The 24,316-nt window shown below is 41.5% G+C and overlaps 1 protein-coding gene and 1 long non-coding RNA gene across 9 annotated transcripts in view; both read left to right on the top strand.

Moving 5' to 3' along the window:
• PPFIA2 (PTPRF interacting protein alpha 2) overlaps positions 1-24,316 on the top strand; it is a 266,490-nt gene that overhangs the window by 169,592 nt on the left and 72,582 nt on the right. For all 8 annotated transcript variants that reach the window (XM_081926581.1, XM_081926574.1, XM_081926575.1 and 5 more), the window contains 3 exons: positions 877-1,041; positions 4,259-4,333; positions 17,890-18,006. In XM_081926581.1, the coding sequence (XP_081782707.1) occupies positions 877-1,041; positions 4,259-4,333; positions 17,890-18,006 (357 nt within the window). The remainder of the gene's footprint in view (positions 1-876; positions 1,042-4,258; positions 4,334-17,889; positions 18,007-24,316) is intronic.
• Positions 19,173-21,148, top strand: LOC309378505. Its single transcript, XR_014172119.1, has 3 exons — positions 19,173-19,257; positions 20,033-20,159; positions 21,010-21,148. It is a non-coding gene; the product is annotated as an uncharacterized lncRNA (long non-coding RNA).

Here is a 24,316-nt window from a genome sequence, read left to right as displayed (position 1 = left end):
TTGAGAACTGCATGAGGTGAGCTAGAAGCTGGAAGAAAAGCTGCAGACTGGGAAGCCAGAGAGAGTCAGTGCTTGATTTCTGTTTGAATCCAAGGCTGCGGCTATGGGGGAAGCAATAGGAGCAAACTGCAATCCAGGAAAAAACTGAGTTGCTGTTTGTTGCGCTTCAGCTTTAAAGAGTGGGTTTCATGGGGAAAGCTCTAGGGCAACAAAAAGAGCGCTCAGACATGGAGCTTCTCAGTATGGGCCTGTGCATGGAAAGAGCAGGGCAAAAGGTGTGGATAAGCCCTCTCTTTATTCACCTCTCCTCAAGTCTGTTCCTGCAGCCATGAATGTGGAAAATACATTCCAAAAGGTTACAAGAGGGAGTTTGTTACATGAATGCTGGCATTGGATACAACCCCTTTTGATCAAATACAGAAACTCAAAATGTTAATGAAAAACGTTTGTTTGTTTTTTGCATATCTGTTCACGTTTTGAAATGCAGTTGTGCAACTAATTTCAGCATCGGTTACATACTGCACTGTGATATGTTTCTTTAATCTGACGGTTTAAGTAGTTCCATTTAACAATATTTCAGTGTCCTAAAATGTCTTAGTTTGGACACAACAAAGGTGAGTGGAACAATTTGCCATCTTGGAAAATTTGCATGAGAGTTCAGTAGATATTAATCACATTTATACTTTATTCCCCTTTATGTTCTCTGCAATAATATCATGGAAAACTGCCAAATGGAATCACCATAAACCTTCAAGTACGGTGAAACCTGCCTGTGTCATTATCATTTTGAACTAGAATTATGGTGCCGGTGACCTTCAGGTGAAAATGAGCTAACTTTCTTTTTTTATATATATATATATATATTGAATCCAATAGCTGTTACTGGAACATTTGGAGTGCCTTGTTTCAAGACATGAAAGGTCGCTGAGAATGACAGTGGTGAAGCGGCAAGCACAGTCCCCCTCAGGAGTCTCCAGTGAAGTCGAGGTTCTGAAAGCACTGAAATCGTTGTTTGAACACCACAAGGCTTTAGATGAGAAGGTAAAGTATGGGGAATCAGCTTACTGACTCAGCATATATTTCTTAAGCTTTGTCATGTATGTCTACACTAGACTAGTTCCCTCATTCTCTTGGCATATGTAACATAATAGTGTTTCCAGGGTGCCATTTTGTATTCTTCCAAGGTCATGACAGAGGCACCAGGCCTCACACCCTGTATGGTGGTGGTGATTTCCATGGGACTTATGCAGGGCCATGGGGCCCTTCCAGGAAGTCAAACCCAGTCCATTCAGTCTAGTTGCATACTGTAAGTTGTTTATATTCCCTTTTAGGGCCAGAGAAACAGAGAGAGATGGCGGAGGGGAGCAGGAGATGGAGATAAAATCTCTGGTGCTGTCCCCAAAGCAGTTATCAAGCTGCATTTACCCATCCAAGTTGAACTAAGTATTCTCACTACATTTAAAGGACATTTATACTACTTCAGCAGTCATGGCTTCCCCTAAAGACCCAGGGAACTACAGTTTAGAACTCACAGACTTATAATTCCCAGTACCCCTTACAAACCACAGTTCCCATAAATCTTTGTGGGAAGTTACATACTTTAAATGTATGGTGGGGTGTGACTGCCTGATCCAAAAATGTGCGGTCATTTCAAACAGTTTAAAAACCTATCAGTCAACTGTATGGGAGGAAAGGAGGTGAGAGGAGGGGTCTAACCCAATCCTTGTTCCCCTTCCCAAGCAACTGATCAGCAGAATGTTAATATTTTTGAAAGGACCCCCATATTCATGTATGAATACAGGGGTACCTAGGCTTGCCATACGTCAGGAAAATTCCTGATATATCCTGGTTTTCTGCTGTAAAAATGGCATTGGAGGGATTTTGCCAAATCAGCAAAATGTTAGGGGAAACCCAGTTACAGTATATGGCAATGCGATGGAAAAAGCAGCAGAAACAGCTCCATAACCTTAAAGTCACTATTTTGGGGGAAGGTTTCTCCAAAGAAGCCCAACAATCTTGGAGGTTTCCTAAGAAAATCTCAACAACTTTGCGGGTGTCAGGAATTTTATTGTCTCTTATTTCCACTATGAGAATAACAGTCTCAGTTCCCCAACATTGCTTAAAGGTGTCTCTTCTTCCTCCTGTATTCATTAACTGTGTAATAGCCTGTCTTCTATTGAGTTAAAAGCCAAGAACAGTGTTCATGAAGAACATAAAATTGTCTTGCAATACATTGTCAACAGTTTGTGAGAATACACCAGCAGCTGCAAGTGTGGGAAATGGCAGATTGTTCACTGCATGGTACCTGAGAGGGTTCACGCCTATGTGTTGATATGAATATGCACTAGAAACGATGCATCTGACATCCACTCAGAGATTTAAATTTTAAACACCGTGGGGAACCCCTAAACAATGGTATCTCACACTAACAAAATTGTAAAATAAAAATAAAAATGAGATAGTGATTTATCAAGAGTAGGTACCAGGCAGCAGGGAGGGGCAGCTATGATAAATAAGGAAAGTCAAGGCATATGGGCCACTTGTCTATGGCCCTAGAAGCTGGCTTGTGTAGAGTGGTCTGTTTGTAGGGAACTATGTTACCTTTAGGAAGAAATCCCACAGAGATTCATTACAGTCCAAATAGGGCAGTACGTATTGTGCCTGAATCATGATCGCACCATATTTTGACATGCTTCTTCTAGGTGACGTGAAAATCATTTACTGTGCTTTTTTATCAGAAATGAAGCTTTGCAATTTAGCAGTGCATAGTAAGAGATGAGTTACTGAGGCCAATGCTATGCAAACACATTTAAACAATATTTTAAATGTCCCTGGAAGTGTTTGGGTTTTCTGCTGAACTTAAGTTTTAGCTGGGACTTACATAATGGAGCATTACTAGCAGTAGTCTTTGGAGATTAGTATGGTTTATAGACTAATTTCACTTTCCAGTATTTGAGACTGATAAAAAAAACAAGCCATTAGGGAAGTGGTGACGCCTTGTTTTCTCAAACTACTTTAATTAATGAGAAATGAACTTGAACTTTCTGCAAGCAATTAATCAGAAACATCCTACGTATTGTATTTGTGTTTTAAACTCAGAATTGAATTTGAAGGATTTTCTCTGGCGGTTTGAGTGACACCAGGTATGTTACGAAGCAAGTGGTAAGTGTTGAATCTGCACTAAGGTGATTGCCTGCTTATTTCTGAGTGATTCACCAGACCTTCTGAACTGCTACAAACCTTCCAAAAGTGGATTGAATGCTGGCGCGTTGAATTATTGATCATAAATCCATCCGGCCCATGGAATCAGTCTGAGTACAACATGCAGCAACAATGTAACCACAACTTCACTTGCAGATTCAGCACTCTCCAATTGCCCAGTAAGCCATGTCCCAACCAACTAATGGGATATGTCTGAAGGTTCATTGGTTATTCCCCCCTACCCAACCCAATAGAGATTTGGGGATCTGGGTATGTGGTGATGTTTCTTAGATGACTGGTCAAGTTAACCATAGGCCATTATACAACAAAGGCTTCTAGAGCAGACTTGTTCGGAATCTTGAAAGTTAAAAACAGTGGTACCTTGGTTCTCAAACTTAATCTGTTCCGGAAGACCATTCCAAAACCAAAGTGTTCCAAAACCAAGGCACTCTTTTCCATAGAAAGTAATGCAAAATGGACTAATCCATTCCAGACTTTTAAAAATAACCCCAAAACAGCAATTTAACATGAATTTTACTATCTAATGAGACCATTGATCCATAAAATGAAAGCAATAAATAATGTACTGCAGTCACACAATCAATCAGTAGTTGAACTGGGTTCCACACAATCACAAAAAAGAGCCACAAAAATGCAAAATAAATAGCAAAAACAGACAGACCTCAGCGTAACACTCAAAACAGAGCATGTTTTATTTGCAAAAAAAGTTTGCAAACCAGAACACTTACCTCTGGGTTTGCAGTGTTTGGGTTCCAAGTTGTCTGAGTACCAAAACATTTGAGAACCAAGATACCACTGTATAGCAAATGGATGGACTCAATTAATTTATGTGTGGGTGCAGCAGCTTCATATGGAGAAACTACCCAAGTCTTGCTAAAGCCCTGTCTTCCCCAGTTCCTTTTAGCCATAAAAACTGCATGGCAATACACCCAAGCCACATAATGGGGTATATGTGCCTCAAGTGCTCCCATCTATTTATTATTTCAAGTTCTAGAGCACAAATAATTTGAATGGTACAATTTTCTTCTTCTTCTAGGTAAGGGAACGACTGAGGGTTTCTTTAGAAAGAGTCTCAGCACTTGAGGAGGAACTAGCAGCTGCTAATCAGGAGGTAAATACAGAACTTTTCTCTGTCTTGTATGATGTAACTTTTTAATCATATCGTTTTGTGGATTAACATTAGATTTACAACCTGTGTATATACTGCTTTGGTTCTATTCTGAAAATTTATGCAACCCTGCTACTTTTAAAGAGTTATGATTTTTGTTTTTGGTTTCTTTTCTGGGGAGGGGGTTACCTTAAGCTGTTAGAAACCCACAACATCGAAGATAGCAGGAAAGTTTAAAAAACGAATTGTGATACTTATGTTACAATCAAAGAGCATGGGTTTATACAGCTCTTTTTTCAATACATTCACTGCAAAACTCTGTCTTCACTCACAAGGTGCTTCCTCCCTTCCCTCCATCAGCACCACCAGACAGAATAACATCTTAGGACATTAAATTTGATGCTCATTTTTTTGTCATAATCATGCAATTTCTCCCTCCTATTTTTGAAGATGGGAAGAGTCATTTGAGCTGGACCTCACACAGCTATCTACATGGTAGCAGTGAGGGAGCAAGTTTGCTACGCCACTCTATGAGCAGGGATGCTGTCCCAGCAAATGTATGAACAAGAGCACTCCTCCGTTCCTGCTGTTTGCAAAGTGGTCCTTTTACTGAAGTGTTTAAAAATTGTTTCTTTACTTGATTCCATGAGTACATACATTACGTCCTCTAGCAGTGAACTCAGGTGCTAAGTACCAATAAAAACTGAGCCAAAAATGGGGCTACTGAGAAATAAGAGGAAGGTCTCTGCAGGCTTGGGAGAATATTGAGGTTTGGAGAAGCACAACAAAGCATTTATTAAATAAATCAAGGGGGCAAAACACAACCTAATGAGAACTGAGCATATTCAGTAGCTGCAGAATGTTGAGTATCAGGTGAAGAAAAGTGGAGAACAGAGGAGTGAGGAAAGTGGAATGCTTCCTCTGAAGGAATAGTTGGACAGGAGCACTCCAATTAAGAGGAAGGAGACACTGCAATATTCTGTTGAAAATCCCAGTTGTGTCTCCAGTCTAAGGAGTATTCCTGCCTAAGGTTCCAGCTAGCCATTCATTATATCTGGGCATTGCTCCTATTGTTCTCAGAGAGTTACTAATTGTTTAACCAAGGGAGGAATCCAGGCACAACAGAAATGAAGAGGGAAGAGTGGGGGGGAGCTACAAAAATTGCTGCTTACCAGATTTACTATTTTTATCTTCCTCCACACCTGCAGTGTACTGATGATTTGAAATATATGTTAAAACAGTACCCTGCTGAGTATCCAATGTTTGAAGTCTATTCTGGCAAAGCTACTTGGTCTGCCTTTTTTTCTGTGCAGCTGAATATTTTTTCTTCACAAAACCTTGATCCCTCATAACTGCCTCGGTGTATTTCTTAGCGTGGGATTTTCATTTCACCTTCCTGGATCATAATTACAGATTATATGTCACCAGTTTTTGTTAACAATAGGTATTGCAATTGTACTAGCAAGGAGCACAAACTTTATTAGTGCATTTTAAAAAACAATAATATAGTACTAAATATCTAAATACCTTCTACACATCACAAGATTTGAGAGATTTGAGTCCTAACTAGGATATTTATGTAGATGCAGAAAATAATAACAACCCTCCCCCTTCAGTCCAGTTTAAAATCAATCCCAAAAAGCCTGATTGACTACCTGGACATGCAGGGAATGTCCAGAAATTAACCTATCTCTCCCCACAAAATTTCAGTCTGGCTATTTAGGCCCCTTTTTGTCATGACCCAAGAGTCCAGCAGAGCAAGACTCTGAGTAAGAGGCTGCAGAGTCTCCAGCTAAGGAGCAAGACCCGGTCCAAGCTTCTAAGTCTCCTGCTGGAGATTAGGAGGCAACTAATCCTGTTACATATCATCTTTGGACATCCCAGAATGATCAAAATGAGACTCCAGGAAAACGGGCACAGTTCCCTGAGTAACCTAGTGCCTCCCACTGTTCCTCATTGGATCAGCAGTGTTCCCCAACCTTGGGCCTCCAGCTGTTTTTGGACTACAATTCCCATCACCCTTGACCACTGGTCTTGCTAGCAAGGGATGATGGGAGTTGTAGTCCAAAAACAGCTGGAGGCCCAAGGTTGGGAAACACTGTGGATCAGCAATGCCAGGGATGTGCCAGGATGGAGGCTATGGAATTGAGGAGTCTTCATTTTCACTCCAGAAGGTTGGCCATTTAAGGCTCTAAAGCAGCGATTATCAACCTGTGGGTCCCCATATGTTGTTGGACTACAACTCCCATCATCCCTGAACTCTGGCCTTACTAGCTAGGGGTGATGGGAGTTGTAGTCCAACAACATCTGGGGACCCACAGGTTGAGAAAGGCTGCTCTAAAGTAATCCACAAGATAGTGGACCCTGAGAAGAAAGAGCCTGGGGGCAGGTTCTCAAAAAGATTCAAACTGCTCTCAAGCTTCATCAGGGCAAGTTACTCACTCAGAGCTATCCATGGTCCTGCAACGTCTGACCTGCCTTTCCATCTTCTCCAAGGAATCTGGCATCAGACCTGAATGTAACACCTTTGTACAAACTGAACTATGTTACTGGGCACTGGTAAGAGCACACTACATCTTCCCAGTGCAATGTGGGTCCTCCTTGCCATCCGTTGCTCATTAGTTGGTCTGTTTATTATTTATTTATCTGCCTTCGTAGCTCAGTCACTAGAGCATGAGACTCTTAGGGTTGTGTGTTCAAGCCCCATGTTGGAGAGAGTATTCCTACATTTCAGAGGATTGGACTAGATGATACTTGTGGTCCCTTCCAGCTCTACAACTCTATGATTCTATGACTATTATACCCTGCCTACTAAGTGAAGTTTTTGAAGTAATTTCCAGTATGTTGAAAAGACAGCACCAGGTGTTAATTCCTTAACAGCCCAGAGGCCCCGCACCGGGCTGCTGTTGATGTTTCTCGCAAGTCTCCTCCATCCTCCATTGTTCTAGCTACTGCTCTGCAGCTGAATCTCATTGCCTGGAATTAGTCCCAGATGTTAGTCCCTCACAAGTCAGATGTTAGCCAGGGTTTCTTCATTGGGCTGCTGCTAATGTCTATGTGTCAGTGGGTGGTTTTGCTCTAAACCACTGAGCCTCTTGGGCTTGCCAATCAGAATGTCATCAGTTCGAATCCCCATGAGGGGGTGAGTTTCCATTGCTCTGTCCAAGCTCCTGCCAACCTAGCAGTTCGAAAGCACACCAGTGCAAGTAGATAAATGGGTATCGCTGCGGTGGGAAGGTAAACAGCATTTCCGTGTGCTCTGGTTTCCATCACAGTGTTCCATTGCACCAGTAATGGTTTAGTCATGCTGGCCACATGACCCAGAAAACTGTCTGTGGACAAACACCGGCTCCCTCGGCCTGAAAGCGAGATGAGCGCCACACCTCATAGTTGCCTCTGACGGGACTTAACCGTCCAGGGGTCCTTCACTTTCCCCCCTTTACATGTCAGAGGAGGGGAGATAGTGTAAAAAAAATGCTTGTAGCTGCTCCTCTTTGTGGGCAACTTATTCAGGGTGGCTGCGCACTGTGGGAACTTCTTGGCATATATGTCAGGGAGAAACATTTGAGGAATCTGAGGGATGAGAAAATCCAAAGTTTTAGTAAGGCACTTGCATTTATTGGGATGTGGGGAAGTCCTGTTCATCTCCACTTAAATACTTACTTTCCTTAAGTGTCACATACATTATATATAAACCACTTTGAGGTTTCATTACAATCAACTGGCATGTAAATGTTTGCAAAGCTAGCTTTCACTTTCAAAGCAAGATGATATTCAGGCACGCTTCTTCCTCTCCCATACAAATCCACCCACTCTTCTCATCAGCATTGCCTACATGGCATTATGCAGATGCTGACAGCAATGCTAATTGTGGTTACTTTTTACCTGGTTTTGTAAATCAACTCCAGCCCTGGGTAAAAGTATCTGTGCTGTGGTGCAGCTGGCAATTGTGTAGAATAAGTGGTTTTCACTGAGATTTCGTTCCACGGTTCTTCTAGGAAGAGTGTGCTAGAACTCTATCTGAGATGGAATCCTTTGTTTTTAAAGAGTTGAAGTGGAGAGAAAGAAACCCATTTTGGGTAGAAAGGTACTTTATAGCATCCTTTCACCTAAGAAGAGGATGAAAAAGGCTTTGTGGTTGCTGAAAGCAACATCCCAAACCAGCTTTTGAAACTCTGAAAGGCCTTTTCTTCTGCCTTTTGTTCCCTTAAAGTGCAACTTGCACTAGTGATAAATGCCATATAAAGCCGTCCTTACTGCAACGTCTCGTCTTCCTGTGGCTGAAAATATTTTGATTGCCTTTTCACAACACAGATGCCATATATGTGCTATTAAACGAATAACAGATCGAAGAAGTAGACCCCCTGCTGTTGAGAATGGGAAATCTTGAGTGCTTCAGCATTCAAGCCATCTCTTCAGCCTCAACCTCAGCATTTAACCTAAGGTGTCCGCCCCCCCGCCCCCCCACGTAATATTAAAGTAGTTTGTGGGGAATTTCTGCATGTGGTTAACAGAATCAGAATTTTAAAAGGTTCTCTTGCTTTAGCTTCCTATCACATTGAAGCAGCACACCTTAAACTGCAGGTTCTCGTTAACACTGCATTCATTTGCACTGCAATTATGAAGGCACTGAAGGAAGCAGTTCCGACTTGTTTGCAAAGTTTGAAATGGGAAGGGGGTCACAAATTTGACAAATACTGTATGTAAAGAAATAAACTTCACTGAACTTGGCATGTTCCATCACTGGCTAAGAAAGTAGGCATTTACAATTTTCCGGCAAGATGATGTAGCCACAGCCTGTATACCATTGAGTTGTGATGCAATCTATCTGAGAAAATATTATACAGTAATGCCTCCACGAACGTCCGCCCTGTTAACCGTCCATTTTGCCGAATGTCCGCTGCAAACCTGGAAGTACCGGAACGGGTTACTTCCAGGTTTGCTGCTCGTGCATGCGCAGAAGCGCAAACTGCTCAGCGCGTGTGCACAGAGCAGCACTTCGTTGAGTGTCCCTTTCATAGAGCGTCCCTTTCGTCAAGCATCCGGGGCTCCAGAACGGATCCCGGACTCAAAACAAGCTACCACTGTACATGTTACTTTTGCATCAAGTGTGGCATGTGGCCATTTAAGCATCGTATCAGCCTATCATTATGACCATAAGCTATCATTTGGCAAGTTGCCTCTCAACGAAAGAACAAAGGCAAGATATGTTCTATTCTGGCCCCAAGGTTGCCACCATAAATGGCATCCCATGGCAATTTCCAACCTAAAATATATAGAACATCTTATTGATATAAAAATCTTAGGTTTCAGTTCTGGCAAACTGATGGTAGTCAATTTTCTTGAAAATCCAGTTGTCTTTGCACACATATTTAAGAACAATAATGAATAATAATTTTATTACTTGTACCCTGTCCATCTGACTGGGCTGCCCCGGCCACTCTGGGCAGCTTCCAGCATTTACAGAAACATAATAAAACGTCAAACATTAAAAACTTCCCTATACAGGGCTGCCTTCTGATGTCTTCTAAAAGTCAGATTTTTAAAATTTCCTTGACATCTGAAGGTAGAGTGTTCCACAGGGTGGATGCCACTACTGAGAAGGCCCTCTGCCTGGTTCCCTGTAACCTCACTTTTCCCAGTGAGGGAACCACCAGAAGGCCCTCAGAGGTGGATCTCAGTGTCTGAACAACGGAGATGGAGATGCTCCTTCAGGTATACAAGGCCAAGGCTCTTTAAATGTAAGATATCCCTGTTAGATATTCAAACAAAAGTAGGCTATTTATCTAAATAAAAATAATGTATATTTATTTAGATTTTAAAACCCCACCAATTCTAAATATATATCTTTTAAACTGGATGTGTAAGCAGGCACCCTATTTTTAAGTGAGAAGGTGGTGACTAATCAGATTAGAAATGAATGAAACCACACTAGGAGCTGGAGAATTATTGTTATTATTCAGAAGGCTTGAGTATAATTTGTACCTAGAACTCAGGAACAGAAATTGAGCAAGCAGGCTGTATCTTAAATGCCAAATATAATTTATTTGCATTTATTCTGTCTTCATTGTAGTCTTTGCTTACAGAATCATAACATTTTATCCTACTTAGCTTATATCCAAGCACACCATCACACTATGCTTTGTGCCGTGAATTTTGCATTGCAGTTCTCCAGTGAAGTCAGTTGTACCAAAATGCTTACTTACATAAAGTGTGCATATAAATGCATATATTAGTGGAAATAATATGCAAAAGCACATTATGCATACAAACTGCATCCAAGCAAGTGTGTAGTAAGAGAAATTTGCAGTAAAACGCTGGTGAATTTTAATGAAGACTTTAAAAATAAAGGATGGCAAACTGTTTTGGAAACATGGGGAACCAAACTTAAAATTGGGGGGGGGGATGAGAAACTGAGAGAAATAAAAATGGACAGATTTTCTTATCCCCAATTGTGACGTGTGAATGTGGTCGTTTTGCATTGTTTTCTTAATACATGGCAGTCACAAAGCTGGCAAAATCTACCTTTCTACATAAGCTTATCTTCCAAAGACAAAGGGGATCCTTCTTATCCCAGCTTCCTCTCAAGATTTTGTTTGGCTAGTATAGAATTGAACATATGTGGATAGATGCTTTCTCAATTATCTGGCTCTTCAAGGCTTTAGATGCAAGATGGAGGTCTGACACAAGACATTTTATTTAGCATTAGCATCTCTGTAGAAGAAATCTGTTCCTAAGAAGGGTAAGAAGGAAGCCTGCTTTTGAATACTGTTTGCTGCAGTGAAACAAATATAGTTTCCCACTAGATTTTTAATAGGATGTGGAACATCTGTTTGCAAATGTTAAAGTTGTTACAGTTTGTCAGGAAAACAAGCTTGAGTGATTAAAGGTTAAGAGAATTTGGTGCGGGAGGTGAGAATGAAACCATTGACAGGAAATATTCTGTTACGCTGGGGTACCATGCCAGGGCTTTCCTGGGGAGGGGGTGTGTCCTGCTTCAGGTCAGAGCAGCAAGACATCAACAGGGGCAATCTAAGATGTAAAGTCAAGTAGAAGTCAATAATAATAATTATAATAATATTTCATTTATACCCCGCCAGCTGACTGGGTTGCCCAAGCCACTGTGGGCAGCTTCCAAGACATAAAAACATAATAAAACATCAAACATTAATAGTAACAATCTGTTCCAGTATAAAAGTCACGATAACTTTAAAAATAACATATCAAACAAAGCAACATTCAACAATCCATCAGAATCCAATAGTAAACAGTAAATTTAAACATCAGCAAATAACAAACAGTTCAACCACAATAAAGAATTGCCAATCTATAACCAATAAAAGTAACAACAAATCACAATGCATAAAATACCACAAAACCATGAAAAACAGTAGTGACCTAACTTGACCCTCCAGCTGTTTTTAGACTACAACTCCCATCATCCCTAGCTAACAGGACCAGTGGTCAGGGGTGAATGGAATTGTAGTCCCAAAATTCACACACATACACACACATATATAAATACATACATATATACACACACAGTGGTACCTTGGGTTAAGAATTTAATTCGTTCTGGAGGTCCGCTCTTAAACTGAAACTGTTTTTAATCTGAGGTACCATTTTAGCTAATGGGCCTCCCGCTGCTTCCGCACAATTTCTGTTCTCATCCTGAAGCAAGGTTCTTAACCCGAGGTACTATTTCTGGGTTAGCGGAGTAACCTGAAGTGTCTGTAACCCGAGGTACCACTGTGTTTGTGTGTGGCACACGGGTGGCACTGTGGTCTAAACCACTGAGCCTAGGGCTTGGTGATCGGAAGGTCAGCAGTTCAAATCCCCACGATGGGGTGAGCTCCCGTTGCTCGGTCCCTGCTCCTGCCAACCTAGCAGTTCAAAAGCACGTCAGAGTGCAAGTAGATAAATAGGTACCGCTCCAGCAGGAAGGTAAACGGCGTTTCTGTGCACTGCTCTGGTTCTCCAGAAGCAGCTTAGTCATGCTGGCCACAAGACCTGGAAAAACTGTCTGCGGACAGTAAAGAGAGATGAGCACTGCAACCCCAGAGTCATTTGTGACTAGACTTAACTGTCAGGGGTACTTTATATATATATCCCTGAACCTCTCTCTTCCCAGCTGCTGCTGCTCCTGCTGTTCTCAAAGTCATAGTCTGCTGAAAGGCTAGGTGGGGCAAGGCATGTGTAAATGCTATTGCCTGCTGAGGAACAGAAAGTCTCACAGGGGCAACCCAAGAAGCAAGGTTCAGAAACAGTCGGAGATTCAAACATGGCAAGCTCAGTGAACACCTAGGTGGCAGTGACCCTTGAGTCAGGAAGCTGGCACAAAGATGTCATTCTGGTACTCCATGCCTGCAACTGAAGGCTTTTCGAGCTACACCAAGAACACAGCAACAAGGCACCCATGTTGCTTACTGATTTGGTCTTCTGCAATGACTAGCTTCCTCACGAGTATTCCTCAACTGGCATTTTGGAATCTGGTAGCCAACGGAGTCTGTATCTTGAGGCAGCTGTGCTCCCTAGGGCTTGGTGGCTGCTCAGTATCTGTCTCTGAAAAAGGGAAAGTCAGCTTGCCAGTTTCCCTGAGGGCCCTGGGCGCTTAACACAGGGTTTTCCTCTGAGAGCCCTAGGTCAGCCTCGGCCCAGTATACTTGAAGGAGTGTCTCCACCCCCATCGTTCTGCCCGGACACTAGGGTTCAGCTTCGAGGGCCTTCTGGTGGTTCCCTCACTATGAGAAGTGAAGTTACAGGGAACCAGGTAGAGGGCCTTCTCGGTAGTGGTGCCCGCCCTGTGGAACACCTTCCCATCAGATGTCAAGGAAATAAATAATTATCTGACTTTTAGAAGACACCTGAAGGCAGCTGTGTTTAGGGAAGCTTTTAATATTTGCTGAATCATTGTACAGTGGAACCTCAGGTTACATACGCTTCAGGTTACATACGCTTCAGGTTACAGACTCCACTAACCCAGAAATAGTGCTTCAGGTTAAGAACTTTGCTTTAGGATGAGAACAGAGCAGCGGCAGCAGCGGGAAGCCCCATTAGCTAAAGTGGTGCTTCAGGTTCAGAACAGTTTCAGGTTCCGGACCTCCGGAACGAATTAAGTACTTAACCTGAGGTACCACTGTATTTTAATAATCTGCTGGAATTATTCTTATTATTATCCTCCAAAGAAGATCCAACTGGGGCATGACTGGGGGATGTGGGGTCCCATTGGCTTCATCTCTTCCCTGACTCCTTCTCTTCATGATGACGATACCCCCAATGTTTTTGTTCTGCCACTAAAATTTAGCAGTGGCAGTGCCAGCAATGCCTCATGTTCTAGGAAGGGAGGTGGTGGCAAGCCTCACTGGGTGGGCAGGAAGTGGCAGGGCTGTTGGTTGTGGCTGCAGGTGCCAAGCACAGTCCCTGCCCCCACCCCCTGCATAGAACCCACAGGGCATAGCATGGCTGCCACTATTCGCTTTTCCTAGAGACACCTTTTTGCAGAGCAAATACTTGTACTTTTGGTTTTCCTTTAAATAAGAAGGAAAGCATATTTTTGCCCCAAGAAAAAAAGAACTGCAAATTAACAGGAGAGGCGAGATAAGGTGTTTTCAAATGTTATACACACCTGACAAACCTTCTCTGAAAATAGACCTTGACCTCTTTACATTTTTACTATACTGTTAATTAAATTAAACCCTTTTAGTACATCCTAGACAAGTGATTGAATTGGAAGCAAATTCCAATCAAGATAATTAGACTGACATAATTTAATCCGTTTTGCTGACTGATGTTTTTAAATGCAAGGAGCATTAAGAAAAAAAACAGCATTGGATTTCCCTTGGATAAGAAGCCGATCTATATCATTGCCATGTCTGCTTTTAATAATCAACCACCACTGTATATAATTTCTTTTATTTATTTCTGTTCCATAAAGTAAATGCATAATGTATAATGCAGAGACTGAAATCTTTATTATAGTGAAAGAGGAAAGACCTTGGTTTGGGGAATAGGTTTTTTCTCTTCCATCCAGCTCATTGGGGGTCACAGTACTTTGGCCCAGCCACTAATCTTTACTCCCCGCCCCCAACCTCAGGTGTAAAGCAGATGGGTGTGGCTTGTCCATAACAGCTTTATGGGCTAAATGGACTGGCCCAGAGTTTCCCCACCCTCTCTAACAGCATTATATTTTCTTTCCATTTCCCTCCATTTTTGCATTTTGATTGTTTCTTTTATTTTTTGGCTAAGGCTTAAGGAAGTTCTAATATTTGGCCTCCTGGTGAAAGAGCAGGTTGGTGCCTGATAAATTTTCCTTAAAGGCATATTTCGCTCTCCCTGTGTTGTGTTTCAGCATGGGCCAGCAAGTATAGTTCAGAGACACAAGTATATGCACAGAAACCAACCTGGATTTCTGATTTCAAGTGTGGACCATGATATCCTCTGGAAATTAAGTTAATGGAGACACACCAGTTTAATTTAGGGGTCCAATAGGTAGGTGTTGTTTATGCCCATTGTAGCTTTTATTTCTATGACTCTTAAGATAAATGAAGTATCTGTATTCCAGGTGGGTGTAAAACGAATGTGAACCTTTTCCTATTAATTTTGGGCTGTTTCTGTTTCAGAGCAAATGAAATGGAAGTGTGTTTTTGTTACTTAGCTCAGAATTACATTATGGCTGCATCAGAGCAGAAGGTCTCTGTTCCATTCCATACATCCCCCACCAAGTCTAATAATGATTTCTACAGCCTCTGATTCTTAGTTGAGCAATGTGACCAGTCACTTTAGATATCCACCCTGCCGTGCAACATTTAAGCAACCCACTTTTTTATTTTATTAATCCCTTGAGCTGTGAAGTGGTTGCATGTAATGGCATGTTACATTATGAATGTATTGTGTCCAATTTATTTCTCTTTTAGATTTATTTCTGCTTTGGATAAAAAGCGATAAAGACAGTTTATAAATAAATAACATGTACTGTATCATTACTATCAGAATTTCATGCTCACCAAAATGAATAAGAGCTCATCTGGCATAGATTGCTTTACCATTTCCCAGTATTATTATTTTTTACTGTTAGCATTGCAGCTAAAATGCCTAGACACACTTTGTGATCAAAATTGAGGCAGTGATTCAGCACAATTCAAACATTGCCCTTTGTTGTCTTTCTATATCCTTTATAATGTGAGTATTTCCTTTTCTAGAAAAAGAAAGGGTATAAGGAGCTTCCTTACAGTTAGATCTAAATTGTGTATGACAGCAACAGTGTGGACATCACTTTCCCCACTTCTGTCACCACATCCCAGTAATGCCAAACTAAGTGTGATGTGTAATGTGACATTGTGATACTCTACTTTCCCCCACCTCCCTTCCTCCTCATTGGCTGCCACTTGCAGGGGTTCAGGACCAATTAGGTTGTGTCACGCAAGTTGCTTACTTAGACATTGGCAGGCAGTTTTGAGTTGGCAGATGCTACAGCCCTCTTCAGGTATGGCACCCATGATGGCACCATGTGAGTAAAAAAGGGATTAAGGCAGTGCTTTTTTCTGGGGGGGGGGCACAGGGGTACGCATACCCTTAAACCTTTTGTGAATCTAGCAGGAGAATAAACTTAAAAACTTTTTTAAAAATTAGTATATTCTCTAGCACGGTGAATCGTAAGTTCCACCCCCCAATTGGCTGCCTTTTGTCCATTTACTGTATTTATTTTTCTGATTTTCCCGATTGGTGATTTTCTTGAGTCAAAATGAGAGTACCCCTAACCTTTTTTTAAGGGGAAAAAAAAGCGCTGGATTTAGGACTATGTCTTTTAGCCTGATGACTCAAGCCAGCTACCCTGTATTCTGCTATAACTGCTGCAGTGGGGAACCGTTTTTAAACATATCCTCAGTTGTGCAAGGAACCCCCTCAAAGTGGAACAAGTTATCTGAGAATATGGAAAGACAACAGTGAGGGAAGGCATGGCCCCACAGCCTATTTCAGCTGGGTTTGCTGCTTTGTGTTGTAATGTACAGTGGTACCTCGGGTTACAGACACTTCAGGTTACAGACGCTTCAGGTTACAGACTCCACTAACCCAGAAATATTACCTCGAGTTAAGAACTTTGCTTCAGGATGAGAACAGAAATCTTGCAGCAGCGGCAGCAGGAGGCCCCATTAGCTAAAGTGGTGCTTCAGGTTAAGAACAGTTTCAGGTTAAAAACAGACCTCTAGAACAAATTAAGTTCTTAATCTGAGATACCACTGTATGAAGAAGGCATACGGTATGTGTCCCATAGCATAATCCAGTACTGCTCTTCTAACCCAATAAGGATGTGTCCCAACTGAAAGAAATCAATGGATGTTATTGCTTCATCACCCCCACTGCACAGTTAAATATAGAGCTATTTTGGAAATTGAAGTTCTGTTCACGTCTGTTAGAAGCAACCTTGTGTAAAACTTGTACTGAGTGATCTTGCTGATCTGAGTGTCTATGAGATCAAACGATTTCAATCTGCATATACTATTTTTTTTTCTCTGAGTATCAGTCTTACGAACAGAAATTGGGATGCTGAAGTAAAACCATGATGGCTTCTGTGCTTTTTGAGGGGTGTGTTCTCTACAGGGCTGTCTTAAGTATATGCATCGCCAGGGTGCAAAGATCTGCCTGGCGCCCCCTCCCCAGGTTGCCCAGTCCCAGGCACGCAGGAGAGCGGAGCCAGCCAGCTGCCTCAGCTTCTCGCTGGCTCGGTCACCCCCGAACTCATGGCGCAGAGCCACCCGCAGCAGAAGAGCCAGCTGCAGTGCTCCGACTGACAGGTGGGCTCGTCCCCAGACTCAACTCTCAGGCCCTGGACTCTCAGCCTGGCGCCCCTGAGAGCCCTGCACCGGGTGCCCTGCACCCTTAGCTCCTATAGATAAGATGGCCCTGGTTCTTTAGTATTGTAAAGTGCAGTATCATTAACAATTTTGCTGATAAACCTATTAGACTGATGGGGTGCTCTATTCTCTTAAAGGGTTTGATTTCATCTCTTCCCTTTACAAAGCATAGCTGTGTGGGAAGGAGGGTGTCCTCAATTAGGATTATGGTACAGAGAAGATGAGTTACCCCTCTTTGCTCTCCTTTCCTTTTGGAAATGGCCCCTCGATGCAAATGTTTCCCCCAATTGATAACTTATTGTTTAAAACTCTCCCTGACCATGGTCTTGATCCATATCAGCTCCTCCACTGACTGTAGGTGCATTTTAAGAGAGGAAAAATATGTTGCAAGTTCCAATCATGGAACTGCTGCATCACGCTTAGTTTGACCTTTCATAATCACATAAACTAGTTCTTTCAAATGCATAGCTGATAAAGGCTTGAAGGAAGATATAAAATGATAGCATTTAAGGGTGATGAAGAAAGATGATAACAAGAGATACCATCTTTAAATATTTTCCCACATTTAGATTTGTAGCATATTGATACAATGTGGAGAATAATGTTAAAATATTATCACATTACTGCTTAGAATGCTGTGTATTTGTGCTCAAGAAATGAAACTCTTACTTGCTGTTTGTTCTGACCTTAATCTTAATTCTTTTCTAGATTCTAGCTTTGCGTGAACAAAATGCACACATTCAAAGGAAAATGGCATCAGGAGAGGGTCCTACTGACTCAGAGCTTATCAAAGGAATGGAGCCTGGACAAAAAGTTCATGAAAAGGTATAAAGTAACAGCTTCCCTTTGAGAGTCTTCGTCATTTGAAAAGTTCAAATCAAAGCCCACTGCTCTAAGCTCCCAAATCCGTTTCTGCCTTCTAAGATGAACTTAATGTGATGAATAAAACCTGGCACCTATGCAAGATGAGTCGCTAGTGTATTCTGAATCAATGCCTTGAGCAGTCTCTTTTGTTTATGCCCTCCTACAGAAATTAAAGCTGCTTCTTTCTAATTAAGATAGTAGTGAAGAAGTTTCATACAGCATCAGGTTGCATGGCGAGGCCCCGAGCCCCACCCCCATTTCTTTGATAATGAAACACACAGACACCAGTATTTTGGGTTAATGGAATAAATAAGGCCACAACTTTATTGGTTGCAGATGTGAGCAGTATTGGCTTAGGCACTGGAACTGAACCGACTATATCAGACTCCTGCCCATCATGCAGGTAGTCTCATAAAGGTCAACTACCAGTAGGGGGAATCCTGTTGTACATTAACTGCGAGCTCCCCCAGGGTCCGCGATGGGGTCGTGGCATGGCCCTAACCCTTACCCAGGTTTCAAACAGAATCTACACACCCGGATCCCTTTAACGGAATATCCTTAAAGAGGAGGGGCAAGTGAAGGCCACAACCTCCCCTCCCATAAACCAGGTTTACCAATGCCTAACCGCCAAACCTTACTAGGTTTTGACGATTACTACAAGGCAGGCGAAAACCACATGGCTGGTGGTAATTTGCCAAGTGGGAAAATTCCTACCTGGCCCCCTCAACAGGTGACCAACCGTGGTTCATAGCAAGGCCAAGATGAGAAACGCATGAAAACAGGGCGGGAGGTCGGGAGATCCGACGCAGGAGGAGAAGAGGAGACTGAGCCCTGGCCACAAGGATGTTTAAATCAGGTAAACCACACCCCCGGTCGACCAGATTGGTTGGCTGTGGGGTGTGATGCAGCTGGAACTCCCAATGACATGGGCAGCATTGCCACGCCCCCCACTGTACACGGGGTGTGCTTGTGGCCAGCCTGCAACTCTGCCTCCCTGGGAATGTGAGCGGTTCTATAGGAACTTCAGGCATAAATAAACCTCATGACCTCATTAAGCTACAGAACGGATCTATTGTGATCCAAGTGCTGACAATGCAAACCATTTCGATATTCTAAAGTCAGTGCTAGGAAAATCAGCCTTAACGTGTGGGGTTTGCAAACGGTCCCTCAAAAGGGTTCTGCCAATATGCCTTAAACTGAAGCTTTTTAGCAGTAGGTCTAATACAACATCAATGTTTGAGATTTTCAGCTGTTCTTTATTCCAAACGTATTTTAGAAAAAAATAAAATTCTTAGCAGCCAAAAGACAATTTTAACATTCCTCACAAGCAAATCTAGGGATGGAAGGTGATAGAAACAATTCTACATGCACTTCTTATAGCGGTGGTGTCAAATAATAATCAAAGCTGTTTTGTAGCAGCTTGTCATCTTAGCAGCTTCTACTGCATTTTGTAACTTTCTAGTTTCACTTTTGATATCCACTTCTTGTCATGTGTAGATAATTTATGATTCAAGAATGGAGCTCTTCAACCAGGCTGGAAAGCTCTTTTTCAAGTTAATCATCTGCATATTTTTATGCAAGGAAGTTACAGAGTTGTTTCCAGCATTAGTGTTTCTGTGTTAATAGCATGCAATACTTTGAAACGATGACAAACAACTGTGGAGTCTTTCTCTGAAAGACAGTGCAAGGCAGTTCAGGGAAGAGACATGTAGGGAGCTATCACTGACCTTCAGAGGTTGATTATAACTTGGAGAAAATTTGCTTCAAGGAATTGATGCTATAATTTTGTGGTTTATTAAATATAGTCATTATGCTTGATGTGTAAAACATAGGTCAAAGGCTTGATCCTTGCCCTCCGAGGATTTGCATTCTCAACTAGAAAATCAATACAATTCTAGCCCAAAATGTAGCTGTTCATAACAATATGGTTTAGTCTAAGAAGCAACGCATACACTGCCTGTGTTTTCGAATTCTTTACTTCGTTCAGTGGGTGATTATTGATAGACTTTACTGGAAAAATTATGTGTGCATGGAATTTGATCAAAACATCTCCTTGTTTGGCACATAAGATAAGCAAAAGGACTTACAAGGAATGCAAAATGGACAAAGGAGAGGTAAGGAGTCCCAGGTGTAATAGGCATTGGGTGGGGAGAGGATGAAAGCATCTGAGAATTATTTTGTTAAGTTACATCTGAAGCAATAATGTGAATAGTCCACAGAGAGATGTGTGTGGAATGAGATGTGTAGCTGTCTTGACATGTACGTTGTGAATTGTGGGCATGGAAAAGATATAATGTGGTCTAGTAATACATTTTTAAGCTTAGTAATTATAGTGGACTGTAGAGAAGACTGGAATGATTTATTTAGTCGCACAATCTTACCATCTTGGGAAGGGCTGTGGCTCAGTGGGTAGAGCATCTGCTTTGCATCCAAAAGTTTCCAGGTTCAGTCCTTAGCATATCCTGGTAGGGCTGGGAGAGAGAGCCCAGTCTGAAATCCTGGAGAGCTGCTGAGGTAGATAAAGTAAAGATCTGGCTCAATACAAAGCAGTTTTTCTATTTTCTATTCATGATGCTTTGTCATCTCTGCACTCTTCAGTTTGGAAGACAAGTGGTGTTGGTTTATGTGCTTTAAGACAAAAATGATAATTGTATTTCATTTTCATTTTGGTTGGCTTGCAGTGTTTCTCTTCTTAGCCTCCTAAAACTCTTAAATTAGAGAGAGAGAATAATATTTTACTTTCTAGATCACTGTTCCAGGAACAGGAGATATAGCCTCCGTTTGGTTGGGTGTTTTATAATGTTCACATTTACACATGTTAAAGGTTAAATAGATTGAGATATTAACCTCAAGGCCATAATGCCAGGCTGTTGAAGGATTAAATGTTTATCCAACAAAATAAAATAAAAAGTACATGATTATAAAATAGTGGAAAGTTCATTAACACCGTGTCTCTTGATGCAGATGGTATTTGTAAGTTTTAAGGTTTGAGAATCTTAGCAGGAATATGAGAATCCAGAGATGGGAGAATAACTAAGAACCTCTGGAGAACTGAGCATATATAATGCATCCCAGTCTTATGATCAGTTAAATCTTATTTCCAGCTCAGGTAAGCATGCATAGGATTGCAGCCTTAATATTATGGCAGCTTTATTCACTTTTATTCACCCCGTAAAGCATTACCAAGTCATAAATATGTTTAAACAAATTTAGGAAGTATAGTCATATGCAAGAAATTACAGATCAGACACTATAGACAAATAGAAAAGTCAATCTTGCAGTTCGTGAACCTGAAATATCACTGCTTTATCCTCATCTAGAATTTTTCTCCCATTACATTGCTAATATCTCCAATTCCTAGCTCTCTCTTCCCTGGCATGCTTAATTTTAATTTCTTATTATCCAATGACATTCTTGCTCTTTTGATAGGTAATTGGGGGCTGCAAAAGAAATTTTAGCTATATACTGGTAAGTCCATATATTAAGCCTCCGTCTGATTGCAGATACATTGTCTCTGCAGACACCAGTTTGCAGTTGCTGCTGTGTTTTGATCTAGGGAGAGAGGGGAGAAATAGCACATTATCGGTGTGACTTTCCTTTTCTGGCAATTTAGGAAGGGAAGACCATGATCATGCTTTCTTCTTCTTCTCTTCTCTTACAAACCAGTCTCAGTTTGATAGCGTGTGCTGGTTGTTTCCCCTCTGGACTTCTTCCACATTTAATCTCTATTGCACTTTGTGGCACAAGTTCCCACAGGGTATTTTTGAACTTTGATTTTCTCCATGGCCTGCCCGCTTTGTTGTAGCTAATACCATCACTGATATCAGATTTGCTTGATAACACTTTCATCTCTCTCTTTCTCCCCCGGGCTATTACTACTATATTTGGACAGCTATTAAAGCTCTTTTCCAACAAAGAACTCGGCTGCGCTTCCACCATATATGGGTGCTGATTTCAGAGATGCACCACATTCTTGAGACTTGCTGTTGCTTTTTAGGGTGACTTAGAAAGGGGGGGAAATTGGCACGATGAAAGTGGCTCCCTTTCCCCTTTTTAAGCATTTAACCAGTAAAATTCTTCTCAGTATGATGAGTGGGAGTGGGTAGTAATATGAAGCCCACAAATCGCAGACTATTGCGCTCCCCAAAGTGATACACATATTTATGACACACAGCTGGAATTTCTCTGTGTAGGCAGTGCCTAACTTCCTAACAATGCTACTCTTTTCATAAAACGTTTACTCTTTTTTTCTGTTTTTATCAATCATACCATTTTAAATTGTGTTACTATAAGCTGCCTTGCACATTTCCTGGAAAGGCAGTATATGAATATTAAAATAAATAAATCCATAACATGCTGATACAGCATAAATGGTGGCCTGTAATCTTCTCAAGGTGAGGTCTTCGTATGACTCTTTGACTGGGACCACATGTGCTGTAGATTGTTACAGTAAAGTCTTGTGAGAGTAAAATTGCCTGTACCACTTCAGATTGCAACCAGAGGAATGAATACACATAAACACACAAACACACACAGTCACATATGAGTGGTTAACATGCATAATAACCACCCATTGTGCACCAGGAGAATGTGCACATATTCCTTCCATGAAGAAAAGAATGTGCATATTAACTAGTCATGATGCATAATCTCCAACATGCCTTGGGGAATATGGATATCTCAACACCATTTTCTATATTATCCAGGCAATATGCACATTCTTTGTTCAGTAGGCATAGAAACATGCCTCTTTTTTATTTCTTGTTAAGGCATCTTCAATTTGTACTCCCCAGACTGCTTCTGGCCAGGCCGGATTTAGGTTTGATGAGGCCCTAAGCTACTGAAGGTAATGGGGCCCTTTATATGTTCAGCTGTCCTTTGTCAACAACAAATTGTCACTGTTTTTTGTGTTGAATATATGCTATATGGTAATTTTGGATCTAATAGGTATCTAAAGCCATTTGCACATAACAAAATATGAATTTTATCAAAGTAATTGTTGAACTGAAATGCAATTAAGAAAAAGTATATTAATAGTGAAATACAATTAAGAAGTGGTATATTAATAGTGAAATAATTATTAAGTTCTAACTTAAAATGATTTTTATATGATTATTGCTTTCATTTTGTGGATCAGTGGTCTTATTAGATGGTAAAATTAATATTAAATAGCTGTTTTAGGGGTTGTTTTTAAAAGTCTGTAACGGATGAATCCATTTTGCATTACTTTCTATGGGAAAGCACACCTTGGTTTTGGAATGCTTTGGTATAGGAACAGACTTCCGAAATGGATTAAGTTTGAGAACCAAGGTACCACTGTATATAGAAATGAGCAAACCAGTGATATTTTAGGGAGCAGGCTAGCAGGCGGGGCCCATTACTTACATCATAGGAGCCTACACAACACCAAACGAAACACTGTTGCCAGTGGCATAGCGTGGGTTGTCAGCACCCGGGGCAAGGCAAGTAATTTGTGCCTCCTAACCCGTGGATTTGCGCCCCCTAACCCTAACCCCCAGATGTTGCGCCCGGTGTGGCCGGCCCCCCTGCACCCCCCACGCTACGCCACTGACTGTTGCTGTATGTAGGTTTTATTTTATTTGTTTCTTATCTTATATTTTGGAAATGTACATCCAGGTTTTTTTTCCTTTAAAAATTTTTGGGGGCCCCAAGAGAGTGGGCCCTAAGCTTTAGCTTGTTTAGCTTATATGTAAATCTGGCACTCTTCTGGCCCACTACCTAATTTTACATAGCCCACAATATATTGTTGGAGATAAGCAGTGTCCAGTGCACAGCGGAATGATGAAAAGTATGAGCCAACATGCTCTATACTACTTTATTTACAGTTCAAAGCTGGTAAGTTACAGAAAAACATTTTCCCTCTGCCGGAGCAGAGAAAGCGTCATCTCTCCTCTAAAGCACGGAGAGAATCACACACTGAAACTGCAAAGAACAGTGAAAAACAGGAAACCAGTGTACGTCACATCCAGTCTCCCGTTCCCGTGGGAAAACCTCCAACAGTACAGACTCTGTGGAATGTAAACAACCTGTCTCGTGACAAGCACTTCGCTGCACAGAGAAGAAAGCAGAAACCAACATCCTCCCCCTTTCTGTGAACATCTCTGGGCAGCGTGTTCGTACAATATCAGTACAAACCCAACTTCTGCACATAGGTACAGTGTTGATCCCTTGATACAATCTTGGACAATACATCAGCAGGAATTTCATTACCTGGCATATAGGACACCGTTACGAGTCCCTTCTGAATACA

This window comes from Podarcis melisellensis, assembly GCF_964234715.1.
Source record: "Podarcis melisellensis genome assembly, chromosome: 10".
Lineage (NCBI taxonomy): Eukaryota > Metazoa > Chordata > Lepidosauria > Squamata > Lacertidae > Podarcis > Podarcis melisellensis.
The sequence above is the reverse complement of the archived record's forward strand: the minus strand, read 5'-3'. Positions and strand labels throughout refer to the sequence as shown.